We start from the raw sequence: 14416 nt of genomic DNA, 5'->3' as shown, positions 1-14416 counted from the left end.
TTCTATCCTAAATGACTGGATCATTCAGGTATTGCAGATTTCCACTTATTCTGTGAGCTATATTTCAGCGTGTGCGCTAGTTTGGGCATACGACTTAACTGTTTGATGTCCTTGTTTTGTGCTTCTCTCAACTTTCTTTCCTACATATTCAATGGAATACAAACTAATACTGTACAGAACCATGTATAACCTTTCTGTTTTTATTATGCGTTGGTTCTTTTTGATTATCGTTGTGGGGAGAAGGTTACATGTTTGAATCATGGAATCATGTAAGGGATCAAATCTGCAAATTATCCTTACTTCATACAGTCATTCTCTCAAGCTTTCACCCTTCGGGGTATTTTAGATTGTAAACAACGTTGTTAACATTGTTGGAGTAATTCTTTGATAGCATGTGAGATTTTTCTACATATTGTAATATTTTCGTCGCATTTTTCTACAACGTTGTTTTCTTTTCTCTCGTGTCTTTCCTTTATATTTCTTTTATAACTCCATTTGTTGCTGTAGGTATGAGATTCCACATTGTTCCATTAGGAGGCTTCAAACGCTCCAGAGTTGAATATTAAGCAGGCGAACGACAATCTGTGGTGTTGAGCTTCTGGTGTTGGATTTTTTTTTGGAGGAAACATATCTCGTGTTACCTGTAAAGCACAAAATCAGTGTACATTACAAGCCCTTCCTATCTAAAAGGGGGAAAAGAGGGGGGTTTTAGCAACTTACATGACAATAACTCTTTTTTTAGAACCTTTGTATATCTTTACGGAGTAACATTTTCATTTTAGGACCAAAGAATAAGAATAAAGTTGATTTCTGAAGATCAAATTGCAGGTAGCATGTATCTTTTCTGTAAAACTGGTTTGGAGACTGTGTACGGTTTCTCAATGTGTTGAATAAAATTTGCTGTGTTGATCTTCCTCCTCTCAATGCCTTTTGGAAATTGATGTGCTGAATCAAATTCTGATTGCGGTGCATTTTATGCATCCTGAAGTTAACAGCCAACAGAAGCAAAAGAGTGGACTTTTGTGCGAGTCAAACACTCTTGAACTGTGCAGTTGACTTACAGCAGGACTCAAGTCGCTTTTGTGGAGAGCTCTTCTTCACATAGGGGCTGTTTGGTTAGCATTTTTTGCGCTTGTTTTCTTGTCAAAACTGACAAAATTGTTAGTTTTGGCAGCTTTACTTGCAAAAACGCCCCAAAATGTTTTGGGGCGTTTTTGCAAGTAAAGCTGTCAAAACTGACAGCTTTTGTCGGTTTTGACAGGAAACCCAAACAAAAAAAAAAAAAAAAAAAAACCCCTTTATTAATGAATGTATGCTTTGGTGGGAATTGGGAAATGACTCAGTACTGTATTAGCCTCAGAGTCAAATTGAGTGTGTGATGCTGATAATGAAATTGAGCCCATCTCATGCACACTGACAACAATAGATCATGTTGATTAACGTAATCCCATTGATTAAGGTAGCAATCATGTAGAAATAAATCCATGGGGTTTCTCAACCGCTTCAATTGGAATTTTTTTTTTAAAGAAGAACAGGTTTATTAATTAACTTGTAACCCTGTGATTGGTTAAATTTTACTGTTTGCATTGGGTTGGTGGTCTACTGTGGCTCACAAGTCACACCTGTGCATGTTTCTTGAAGTGCAGGGTATGTAAAATTTGTTGAGTATTTTTTAATGTGGAAAATTTCTGACACTGTGTTTTGAAAAGTGGAAAGCAAATCTAACATAAAATCATGTAACGCGTGGGCAAGAAAGAAATCCATGAAAACAAATAGGCCCAAATTTGTTTTTGAAAAGTTTTGCATGCTCGTGTAATTTCCTCATCATCTTTATTTAAGGAATAAGGCCTGAATTATTTAACCTTGGTGCACACAATATATTCTCTATTCTCTTGATGTTTGCAATTGTATTATAATGTACTAAGCCTACTTACCAATTTGTTATTTGAATCTTGTGTATTCTGAAAAAATAATCTCTTATGACATTGTCCCATGTAACCAAGGGTCAACCAAATGATTGATCTCTGGTTGCATGCATCCTCATGTCATTTGCTAAATATAATAACATAATTAATTAACACCTGCTCTCACCAAGTTATTATCTGAATCTTATTTGTTCTTAAAAAAAAATTCATGGCTAAGACTTTTATGCTACACATTCTTTGTAAAAGTCAGCACGTGGTTACCTCTTTCATGACAATAACTATTTTTTTTGAATAAATAATGATAATCTTGTTTAAACTTAAAAATAGGAAAATTTTCGATAGTGATAGCGAATGGATTAGATATCATATTCGTATCCATTCACCAATTGCAGAGACATATGTTTCCTGAGATATCTCATCATATCTATATCCGCTAAAATCAGATAGGAATAAAAATTAAATAATAGAAAATATATGTCATGGATACAGATCAAATAAAAGAAAATAAATGCAGATACAAATTTGATATGAGAAGACAAATAATATTAAGAAAATATAAGTCATACGATGGAAGAGAGTCCATTAATATGTATGTTATATTTAAAAGGGAAAATTGCTTCCAGCCCCCAAAACAACACAGAACGTGCTCTGCCCCCCCAAGACCTTTTCAACGTGCCTTTTACCCCCAAAACCGCCCCCGATTTTCTTCCAGCCCCCAAAACGAATCCCCAGGCCACCTTCCGTTTAAACACCGCTCGAAATGCCCAAAATACCCTTCGCAGCATGTGTTCGTCGCCCTCTCACGACGGAAACCCATCGTTTCGACTGTAGGCATTAAATGGTGATATGAATGACTTTTTTGGGGGGGGAAATTCCCATTTCCCTCCAAAATTATCATCAGATATTATCACCAGCTATATCCCCCTTCAAGCTAAGTTGTTCCTTCCACTTAATTATCCTCAATAAAAGCCTCTTCGATTCTTCAACCACTCCCTGTAATAAAATGGCGGATGGATCTCTTCTATGCGTAGTAACGAAGGCAAAAAGCAACAAAGGTGGTGACGGTGTATTCGTCGTTATCAAAGAGAATACAGAAATAATCAGCTTGAAATATCGAGTGGCGGAAAGGCTTAAAATACCAATGCAATCTCTTTCACTGAAGTTCATATGCGAAAGGGAAAAGAAATTCAGCATTTCAATTGACAATGACGACGACTTAAATTTGATGTTCGAGTATTGTCGGCGTAATGGATTTACAGACGCGAATTTGTATGCCACCTCCGCTGCGGAATCCTCAACTTCGCAGAACACGCAGACTACGCCGGAAACTGCGTAGGAATTACACTCCAGATTTCCTTTTGAGTTCACTGATAGGTTTTGCCATTAGTTGTTAACCTCATGCATTGGTTGCTTTGGTAATGTGTTGGCTGTCAAGGTTATGTTAAGCACTGGTTGTTAAAGTTATTTGTTGGCTGTTACGTATACTAGTTGGTTGCTAAGTTATGGTGTTTGATGTTAAGTATATGCGTTTGTTGTTAAGGTCACGAGTCTGCCCTTAAGTATAAGGGTTAGTTGTTAAGGATATGTGTAGGTTGTTACGTTTATGAGTTCGTTGTTAAGGTTATCAGTTCGTTGCTAAGGCTATGTATTTTGATTTATACTTCAGGACAATACCGACAGAAAATTCGCGGTGCGCAGATACCCCGTTCACCCAAACCTGTAATGATGAGCGTATTCCTAATGACAACCCCACCGGCGACTCGATCATGCTGCTGGAAGACATGCTTAATCACCAAACAAAGATCCCAACTGAGTGGCACACCTCCATACGTGAAGTTGGTCAGAAATTTGATAGTGCTGCTGAAGTTAGATTAGCACTTCAATACTATTCAATTGCTAAACGGTTCGAGTATGATTTTTACCACAATGAACAAAGACGCATAAGAGTCTATTGCCGATTCAAACACACACATGGTTGCCCTTGGATGTTGTTTGCTTCCCCGCTCAGAAATTCGTCTATCATGTCCATAAAGAATTTCGAGTCTACCCACACCTGCGGTCAACATGGAGCAAATGCTGGCAACTCAAGGGCATCAAGGAAGTTCATTGCTAGCCAAATACAAGCTGTTTTGAAGGTTAGGCCAGATCTTCGTGCGGTCGATATCAAGAACGACATGCTCTCTAATTTTGGCATCAAGATTAACTACAGTAAAGCGTGGTGGAGCAAGGAGACAGCTCAACAGGACCTGTTCGGTGACGATGATGAGGCTTACGATTCACTGAGATGGTCCTTATCTTTTTTATTCTTCTGAAATCACTCTTACCTTTTGGTTGCTAACTATACGTAGTAGTTGTTAAAGTTGGCGGTTCGACGTTAAGTGTACGTGTTGGTTGCTAACTATACGTATTAGTTGTTAAAGTTATTGGTTCGTCGTTAAGTATACGTGTTGGTCGTGAAGTTTGAAGATCATTTGTTATGGTTATGAATCCTTCGCTAAATGTACTGCTTTGTTGTTATATTCATGCAGGTATGAATCCATGGTGCATGCAACTAATCCAGGGAGTCGTGTTGTTATTGATGCTGATGACGGGAGGTTCAGGCGACTGTTCATTAGTTATAATGCCTGTATTGAAGGGTTCATTGCTGGGTGTAGGCCTCTATTGTTTTTGGATGGAACATTTATTAAAGATCGTTACAGAGGCATACTACTTAGCGCTACTGGGTATGACGGCAACCAGGGAATATTTCCCCTAGCTTATTGCGTATGCGACCAAGAGAATGAGGTTAACTGGAAATGGTTCTTACAAGGATTATGGACGTTACTGTATGATAGGGAAAATCCTTACCAACCTCCACATCGACTGGTAATGATTTCAGACGCCGACAAGGGTATCAGGGCAGCAGTCGAGGAATTCTTTCCAGATGCATTCCATTCAAGGTGTGTTCTGCATCTAGTCGAGAATTTCAAAAAAAAGATGAAGGATTTTGGGCACAAGGCAAATATCGCGACTACGTTGGGCGAGCTGTTACAATCTGCGGCTTATAAGTTCACAATATCTGAATGGGATAATGACATGAAAGAATTGGCAGCGATCGATCACAGGGCTTATGTCACTGTAATGGAATACTCCCCGGAGAGATGGGCAAACGCGCATTTTCCTGGTATAAGGTAAGATAGCTTGGTCCCGACGTTATTTTGTTACAGCACTGTTATAGTTGTTAAGGTTAGAGTTATCCTACAGTTTTCTGTTAAGGTTAGATTTTTATTGTTATGGTTAGAGTTATTCTGCTAGGGTTTTGCTGTTAAGTTTAGGATATTTGTTGTTAAGGTTAGGCCTTTAATGTTTAGTTTAAGGAATTATTGTTATTGTTAGTGCTTTGTTGTTAAGGTATGGCCATGTTACTTCAAACGTTGCTGAGTCCTTCAACAGCTGGATAAGAAAGGCACGATTGTTGCGAATCTTACCTTTGGTTGAGACCATACGGAAGCAAATAATGGAGCGCATGCATGAAAGGAGGCTATTGGGTCAGAAATGGTCTGGATACCTATGCCCGGAAGCGGAGTTGGTGCTGAGTGATAACATTCAGCATGGTAGCTGCTTGGCGATTAAACATTCGACGGAAGATATTGTGGAGGTCGAGTCCAATAAAACTTGCCGCGTAGATTTGAAGAATCGGACTTGTTCTTGCAGGTCCTGGGACATCACCCGCATTCCCTGCAAACATGCGTGCGCTGCAATTACATGGATGGGACGAGAAATTTATCAATATTGCGATTGGTACATGACTGTTGTTGCGTTCAGAGCAAGCTATGCACCGATCATCTATCCCATCCCAGATTACGAGAAGCGCTTTGTACCGCCAGAAGAGCGAGTGTTGAAGCCTCCTCTCACCAAAAAAAGACGTGGCAGACCATGCACTAGACGAATAAACAACAGGTCGCTGAACACCCGACCGGTTAAGTGCTCTCGATGCAACATGGAGGGTCACAATCGTGCAAGCTGTAACGAGCCTATATAGTTTAGCGTTTTATTGTCATGTATATGGATTTGTTGTCCTGTATATCACTACAAGTGAGAAGGTCATAGCTTGGTTGTTAAGGTGATAAACTTGGTTGTCAAGTTTATCACTTTAATGTTGACGTTTTGACTTGGTAGTTAAGGTTATTACTTGGTTGTCAAGTTTATCACTTTAATGTTGAAGTTTTGATTTGGTTGTTAAGGTTATTTTTTTGGTTGTCAAATTTATCACTTTAATGTTCAAGTTTTTGATTAATTGTTATGTTTTTTTGGTTGTTAAGTTTTTGATTAATTGTTATGTTTATTGATTAATTGTTAGCGCCCTCTTGTGGAGAGGTCCCTTGCTGTTATTCAGCAGCGTTTGGTTGTCACGGTCACCGGCGTATATTCTCTGCTACTGCATTCAATGTTCCTCCTAGTTCCCAAGGAGGTGAGTTAATATAACCTGAACACCTACCTATCCCCACATTCCACGCGGCAACACCACCATCCCTTCGCCTGTCAGCTACAGGATAGCTAACCTTAACAACCAATACAACAGATAGCTAACCTTAACAACAGGGAGCTAACGTTAGCAACCATTCCATAGTTTTGACAACAGATAGCTAACATTAACAACCAATTCATAAGCTTGACAATTAACAGCTTACCTTAACAACAGATAGCTAACCCTATTGTTAAGGAATCCATAAGCTTGACAACCAATCCACGATCTAAACAACAAAACCATAAGCTTATCAATTCACCCCCTGATCTTCTCAACCAATAAGCTATACAGTAGAGCTAAACGTTACAACAAGGAGCTACAGATAGCTACGATTCCACAAGTTCAACAACAGATAGCTAACCTTAGTAACCAATACATAAAAATTGACAACAGAGCGCTAACTTTAACAATAAATCAACAAGCCTGACAACAAAGAGTCAACCTTAGCAACCAATCCATAAACACGTAAACTTAACAACCAGTCAATAACCTTAACAGTGAGTCCATAATATTTCTTGATAAATCGTTAAACTTAACAAAACAACATGTATCCAAAAATAATTTCTTTTACAATGAACTTGCTACAACCTTATAACAAACAAATAAGCCTATCAACAACCCCGTAAACTCAACAAATAAGCTTGAATACACGATGACTACAGCATGTATTACCATTGTCTCTACTATATGTCCCATAACCGTGGGTGAATATAACTGGCTCCCTTCAATGAGCTTGTACAATAAAAAGATAGTTAAGATTCATAGGTGCGTGGAATATGATCAATTCAGATGGATCAATGTGTGATGCACCTAGGAAGGCATGCGATGCTGTTGTAGATAGTCCTCTGGCTTACGTTTACACTGTATAGCTATACAGTGTTAACGTAAGCCAGAGGACTATCTCCACCAGCATTCGCATGCCTTCCTAGGTGATTCACACATTGATGCAGCTGAATTGATGGTATTCCACGCACCTATCAATCTTAACTATCTTTTTATTGTACAAGCTCGTTGAAAAGAGCCACATGCATTCACCCACAGCTAATGGAACTAAGATCAAACCCGTTCCAGGGGATAACGTCTTCATCAGCGTGAGGGATACCCAAGATCTTCATCATTGTGCGCAAACCTCGTCGCCATGACCTTCATCGGCGTGAGGACTAGCGTTGATCTTCGGGTTTTCATGGCGAAAGGAGAACTTGAAGGTTTTGGGGAGAGGGTAGCTTTTTTTATAGAGGGTCAACAGAGAATAAATGGTAGGGGAGATCGAGGAAAGATTGCGTCGAAAGGATGTCTGCGCTATCCTGTAGCTGAACAGGCGAAGGGATGGTGAAGTTGCCGCGTGGAATGTGGGGATAGGTAGGTGTTCAGGTTATATTAACTCTCCTCCTTGGGAACTAGGAGGAACATTGAATGCAGTAGCAGAGAATATACGCCGGTGACCGTGACAACCACACGCTGCTGAATAACAGCAAGGGACCTCTCCACATGCATTCAATAGCCACATGCATGTGGCTCCCTTTAATGAACTTGTTCAATAGCCACATGCATTCACCCACATGCATTCACCCACAGCTATTGTTGAGGTTAGTGCTCTGTTGTCAAGCTTATGTGTTGGTTGTTAAGGTTAGCTCTCTGTTGTTAAACTTATGGAATGGTAGCTAACATTAGCTCCTTGTTGTAACGCTTATAAATCTGTTGTTAGGCTTATGGATTAAGAAGATCACGGGGTCGTCGTATTGTTGATGTTATGGTTTTGTTATTAAAGATCATGGACTGGCTGTCAAGGTTATGTGCTGGTTGTCATGCTTATGGATTGGTTGCTAAGGTTAGCGCCCTATTGTTAAGGTTATGGGTTGGTTGCTAAGGTTAGAGTCCTGTTGTTAAGGTTAGTGCTCTGTTGTCAAGCTTATGTATTGGTTGTTAAGGTTAGATTTCTGTTGTTAAACTTATGGAATGGTAGCTAACATTAGCTCCTTGTTGTAACGCTTAGCTCTCTGGTGATGTTATGGTTTTGTTATTAAAGATCATGGACTGGCTGTCAAGGTTATGTGCTGGTTGTCATGCTTATGGATTGGTTGCTAAGGTTAGCGCCCTATTGTTAAGGTTATGGGTTGGTTGCTAAGGTTAGAGTCCTGTTGTTAAGGTTAGTGCTCTGTTGTCAAGCTTATGTATTGGTTGTTAAGGTTAGATTTCTGTTGTTAAACTTATGGAATGGTAGCTAACATTAGCTCCTTGTTGTAATGCTTAGCTCTCTGTTGTTAGGCTTATGGATTAAGAAGATCACGGGGTCGTATTGTTGATGTTATGGTTTTGTTATGAAAGATCATGGACTGGCTGTCAAGGTTATGTGCTGGTTGTCATGCTTATGGATTGGTTGCTAAGGTTAGCGCCCTATTGTTAAGGTTATGGGTTGGTTGCTAAGGTTAGAGTCCTGTTGTTAAGGTTAGTGCTCTGTTGTCAAGCTTATGTATTGGTTGTTAAGGTTAGATTTCTGTTGTTAAACTTATGGAATGGTAGCTAACATTAGCTCCTTGTTGTAATGCTTAGCTCTCTGTTGTTAGGCTTATGGATTAAGAAGATCACGGGGTCGTATTGTTGATGTTATGGTTTTGTTATGAAAGATCATGGACTGGCTGTCAAGGTTATGTGCTGGTTGTCATGCTTATGGATTGGTTGCTAAGGTTAGCGCCCTATTGTTAAGGTTATGGGTTGGTTGCTAAGGTTAGAGTCCTGTTGTTAAGGTTAGTGCTCTGTTGTCAAGCTTATGTATTGGTTGTTAAGGTTAGATTTCTGTTGTTAAACTTATGGAATGGTAGCTAACATTAGCTCCTTGTTGTAATGCTTAGCTCTCTGTTGTTAGGCTTATGGATTAAGAAGATCACGGGGTCGTATTGTTGATGTTATGGTTTTGTTATGAAAGATCATGGACTGGCTGTCAAGGTTATGTGCTGGTTGTCATGCTTATGGATTGGTTGCTAAGGTTAGCGCCCTATTGTTAAGGTTATGGGTTGGTTGCTAAGGTTAGAGTCCTGTTGTTAAGGTTAGTGCTCTGTTGTCAAGCTTATGTATTGGTTGTTAAGGTTAGATTTCTGTTGTTAAACTTATGGAATGGTAGCTAACATTAGCTCCTTGTTGTAATGCTTAGCTCTCTGTTGTTAGGCTTATGGATTAAGAAGATCACGGGGTCGTATTGTTGATGTTATGGTTTTGTTATGAAAGATCATGGACTGGCTGTCAAGGTTATGTGCTGGTTGTCATGCTTATGGATTGGTTGCTAAGGTTAGCGCCCTATTGTTAAGGTTATGGGTTGGTTGCTAAGGTTAGAGTCCTGTTGTTAAGGTTAGTGCTCTGTTGTCAAGCTTATGTATTGGTTGTTAAGGTTAGATTTCTGTTGTTAAACTTATGGAATGGTAGCTAACATTAGCTCCTTGTTGTAATGCTTAGCTCTCTGTTGTTAGGCTTATGGATTAAGAAGATCACGGGGTCGTATTGTTGATGTTATGGTTTTGTTATGAAAGATCATGGACTGGCTGTCAAGGTTATGTGCTGGTTGTCATGCTTATGGATTGGTTGCTAAGGTTAGCGCCCTATTGTTAAGGTTATGGGTTGGTTGCTAAGGTTAGAGTCCTGTTGTTAAGGTTAGTGCTCTGTTGTCAAGCTTATGTATTGGTTGTTAAGGTTAGATTTCTGTTGTTAAACTTATGGAATGGTAGCTAACATTAGCTCCTTGTTGTAATGCTTAGCTCTCTGTTGTTAGGCTTATGGATTAAGAAGATCACGGGGTCGTATTGTTGATGTTATGGTTTTGTTATGAAAGATCATGGACTGGCTGTCAAGGTTATGTGCTGGTTGTCATGCTTATGGATTGGTTGCTAAGGTTAGCGCCCTATTGTTAAGGTTATGGGTTGGTTGCTAAGGTTAGAGTCCTGTTGTTAAGGTTAGTGCTCTGTTGTCAAGCTTATGTATTGGTTGTTAAGGTTAGATTTCTGTTGTTAAACTTATGGAATGGTAGCTAACATTAGCTCCTTGTTGTAATGCTTAGCTCTCTGTTGTTAGGCTTATGGATTAAGAAGATCACGGGGTCGTATTGTTGATGTTATGGTTTTGTTATGAAAGATCATGGACTGGCTGTCAAGGTTATGTGCTGGTTGTCATGCTTATGGATTGGTTGCTAAGGTTAGCGCCCTATTGTTAAGGTTATGGGTTGGTTGCTAAGGTTAGAGTCCTGTTGTTAAGGTTAGTGCTCTGTTGTCAAGCTTATGTATTGGTTGTTAAGGTTAGATTTCTGTTGTTAAACTTATGGAATGGTAGCTAACATTAGCTCCTTGTTGTAATGCTTAGCTCTCTGTTGTTAGGCTTATGGATTAAGAAGATCACGGGGTCGTATTGTTGATGTTATGGTTTTGTTATGAAAGATCATGGACTGGCTGTCAAGGTTATGTGCTGGTTGTCATGCTTATGGATTGGTTGCTAAGGTTAGCGCCCTATTGTTAAGGTTATGGGTTGGTTGCTAAGGTTAGAGTCCTGTTGTTAAGGTTAGTGCTCTGTTGTCAAGCTTATGTATTGGTTGTTAAGGTTAGATTTCTGTTGTTAAACTTATGGAATGGTAGCTAACATTAGCTCCTTGTTGTAATGCTTAGCTCTCTGTTGTTAGGCTTATGGATTAAGAAGATCACGGGGTCGTATTGTTGATGTTATGGTTTTGTTATGAAAGATCATGGACTGGCTGTCAAGGTTATGTGCTGGTTGTCATGCTTATGGATTGGTTGCTAAGGTTAGCGCCCTATTGTTAAGGTTATGGGTTGGTTGCTAAGGTTAGAGTCCTGTTGTTAAGGTTAGTGCTCTGTTGTCAAGCTTATGTATTGGTTGTTAAGGTTAGATTTCTGTTGTTAAACTTATGGAATGGTAGCTAACATTAGCTCCTTGTTGTAATGCTTAGCTCTCTGTTGTTAGGCTTATGGATTAAGAAGATCACGGGGTCGTATTGTTGATGTTATGGTTTTGTTATGAAAGATCATGGACTGGCTGTCAAGGTTATGTGCTGGTTGTCATGCTTATGGATTGGTTGCTAAGGTTAGCGCCCTATTGTTAAGGTTATGGGTTGGTTGCTAAGGTTAGAGTCCTGTTGTTAAGGTTAGTGCTCTGTTGTCAAGCTTATGTATTGGTTGTTAAGGTTAGATTTCTGTTGTTAAACTTATGGAATGGTAGCTAACATTAGCTCCTTGTTGTAATGCTTAGCTCTCTGTTGTTAGGCTTATGGATTAAGAAGATCACGGGGTCGTATTGTTGATGTTATGGTTTTGTTATGAAAGATCATGGACTGGCTGTCAAGGTTATGTGCTGGTTGTCATGCTTATGGATTGGTTGCTAAGGTTAGCGCCCTATTGTTAAGGTTATGGGTTGGTTGCTAAGGTTAGAGTCCTGTTGTTAAGGTTAGTGCTCTGTTGTCAAGCTTATGTATTGGTTGTTAAGGTTAGATTTCTGTTGTTAAACTTATGGAATGGTAGCTAACATTAGCTCCTTGTTGTAATGCTTAGCTCTCTGTTGTTAGGCTTATGGATTAAGAAGATCACGGGGTCGTATTGTTGATGTTATGGTTTTGTTATGAAAGATCATGGACTGGCTGTCAAGGTTATGTGCTGGTTGTCATGCTTATGGATTGGTTGCTAAGGTTAGCGCCCTATTGTTAAGGTTATGGGTTGGTTGCTAAGGTTAGAGTCCTGTTGTTAAGGTTAGTGCTCTGTTGTCAAGCTTATGTATTGGTTGTTAAGGTTAGATTTCTGTTGTTAAACTTATGGAATGGTAGCTAACATTAGCTCCTTGTTGTAATGCTTAGCTCTCTGTTGTTAGGCTTATGGATTAAGAAGATCACGGGGTCGTATTGTTGATGTTATGGTTTTGTTATGAAAGATCATGGACTGGCTGTCAAGGTTATGTGCTGGTTGTCATGCTTATGGATTGGTTGCTAAGGTTAGCGCCCTATTGTTAAGGTTATGGGTTGGTTGCTAAGGTTAGAGTCCTGTTGTTAAGGTTAGTGCTCTGTTGTCAAGCTTATGTATTGGTTGTTAAGGTTAGATTTCTGTTGTTAAACTTATGGAATGGTAGCTAACATTAGCTCCTTGTTGTAATGCTTAGCTCTCTGTTGTTAGGCTTATGGATTAAGAAGATCACGGGGTCGTATTGTTGATGTTATGGTTTTGTTATGAAAGATCATGGACTGGCTGTCAAGGTTATGTGCTGGTTGTCATGCTTATGGATTGGTTGCTAAGGTTAGCGCCCTATTGTTAAGGTTATGGGTTGGTTGCTAAGGTTAGAGTCCTGTTGTTAAGGTTAGTGCTCTGTTGTCAAGCTTATGTATTGGTTGTTAAGGTTAGATTTCTGTTGTTAAACTTATGGAATGGTAGCTAACATTAGCTCCTTGTTGTAATGCTTAGCTCTCTGTTGTTAGGCTTATGGATTAAGAAGATCACGGGGTCGTATTGTTGATGTTATGGTTTTGTTATGAAAGATCATGGACTGGCTGTCAAGGTTATGTGCTGGTTGTCATGCTTATGGATTGGTTGCTAAGGTTAGCGCCCTATTGTTAAGGTTATGGGTTGGTTGCTAAGGTTAGAGTCCTGTTGTTAAGGTTAGTGCTCTGTTGTCAAGCTTATGTATTGGTTGTTAAGGTTAGATTTCTGTTGTTAAACTTATGGAATGGTAGCTAACATTAGCTCCTTGTTGTAATGCTTAGCTCTCTGTTGTTAGGCTTATGGATTAAGAAGATCACGGGGTCGTATTGTTGATGTTATGGTTTTGTTATGAAAGATCATGGACTGGCTGTCAAGGTTATGTGCTGGTTGTCATGCTTATGGATTGGTTGCTAAGGTTAGCGCCCTATTGTTAAGGTTATGGGTTGGTTGCTAAGGTTAGAGTCCTGTTGTTAAGGTTAGTGCTCTGTTGTCAAGCTTATGTATTGGTTGTTAAGGTTAGATTTCTGTTGTTAAACTTATGGAATGGTAGCTAACATTAGCTCCTTGTTGTAATGCTTAGCTCTCTGTTGTTGGCCGACATTTCCCTTTTTGCAGCCACTGTCCTGAGAGCCTATAAATAGGCCTAGAGATGCTCATTTTCAAGGGTTGGAAATTTTGGAGAGAGGCGAAGCCCTGCTGGATTGGAGACTCGGAACTTAAAAAAGATTGAAACTTTGGGACTTCGGGGACTCACTCCTTCAGATCTGGTGCTCGGCGATCATCAACGTCAAATAAGGCAGGTGTTCGAGAGGATCAGATCTCAGATCTACGCGTACGAACTCCGGATCTAGGCTTGGTCTTAGATCCCGAGACTTGGACGATTGTTTCCTTGGTGAAACAATCCTCCCCGGCTATTATTTCCTTGGTGAAATAATACCCGTCGTACTGCGTAGATCCGACCGGATCTAGATCTCGCGGTGGTCCACGGCAAACAACCCCGGCGCAGGCAAAGAACCCACCAAGCGAGCGACCGCAAAACAGGAGCTCGCGATTCGTTCGACATAAAGGAGAAAAGTTGTAATCTTTGTTTATTTTTATTTGATTTTCGTTGTAACCGGATCTTATAAAAAGACCGGATCTTTTGTAACTCAAAAAGTTGTAACTCAAGATGACAATGGAATCAATAACAAAGAAAGCAACGAATTTTCCAGCGAACAATCTAATGGGTTCTGGTATTTAGGAAATTACAACACGAGCATAGGTACGTCGAGCGAAATAATCCAAACAAGGAAACCCTCATGTATATACCTTGTATCTCAAATTGTAAATCCATAAATACTAAACCTGAGGTCTAATACAAGAAACAATAAATAAAACAAATACAAACCCGTCTCTACCGATAAATGAAATCATGACAAGGCCACCACAAGTGTCATGCAAACTCACATGAGTGTCATGTCCGAAAATGATTAAGTGTCCAAAACATAGACTATATAAATTAAACGTCCAACTCATGGACTGAAAGTAAC

General features: G+C 39.6%; 2 protein-coding genes across 3 annotated transcripts in view; both read left to right on the top strand.

Annotated features, from left to right (window-relative positions):
- The window catches only part of LOC109829854 (transcription factor MYB3R-3-like), a 6724-nt gene extending 5813 nt beyond the window's left edge, over positions 1–911 (top strand). For both annotated transcript variants that reach the window (XM_020396918.1, XM_020396917.1), the window contains exon 9: positions 508–911. The gene's annotated coding sequence lies outside the window, so the exon portion shown is untranslated. The remainder of the gene's footprint in view (positions 1–507) is intronic.
- LOC109829573 lies at positions 2929–6534 on the top strand. Its single transcript, XM_020396644.1, has 6 exons — positions 2929–3194; positions 3592–4212; positions 4454–5095; positions 5316–5781; positions 6265–6375; positions 6487–6534. Exons 1-6 carry the CDS (start codon positions 2929–2931, stop codon positions 6532–6534), a joined length of 2154 nt encoding a protein of 717 aa, XP_020252233.1.

Source organism: Asparagus officinalis, chromosome 2 (assembly GCF_001876935.1).
Source record: "Asparagus officinalis chromosome 2, Aspof.V1, whole genome shotgun sequence".
Taxonomy (NCBI): Eukaryota; Viridiplantae; Streptophyta; class Magnoliopsida; order Asparagales; family Asparagaceae; genus Asparagus; species Asparagus officinalis.
The sequence above is the reverse complement of the archived record's forward strand: the minus strand, read 5'-3'. Positions and strand labels throughout refer to the sequence as shown.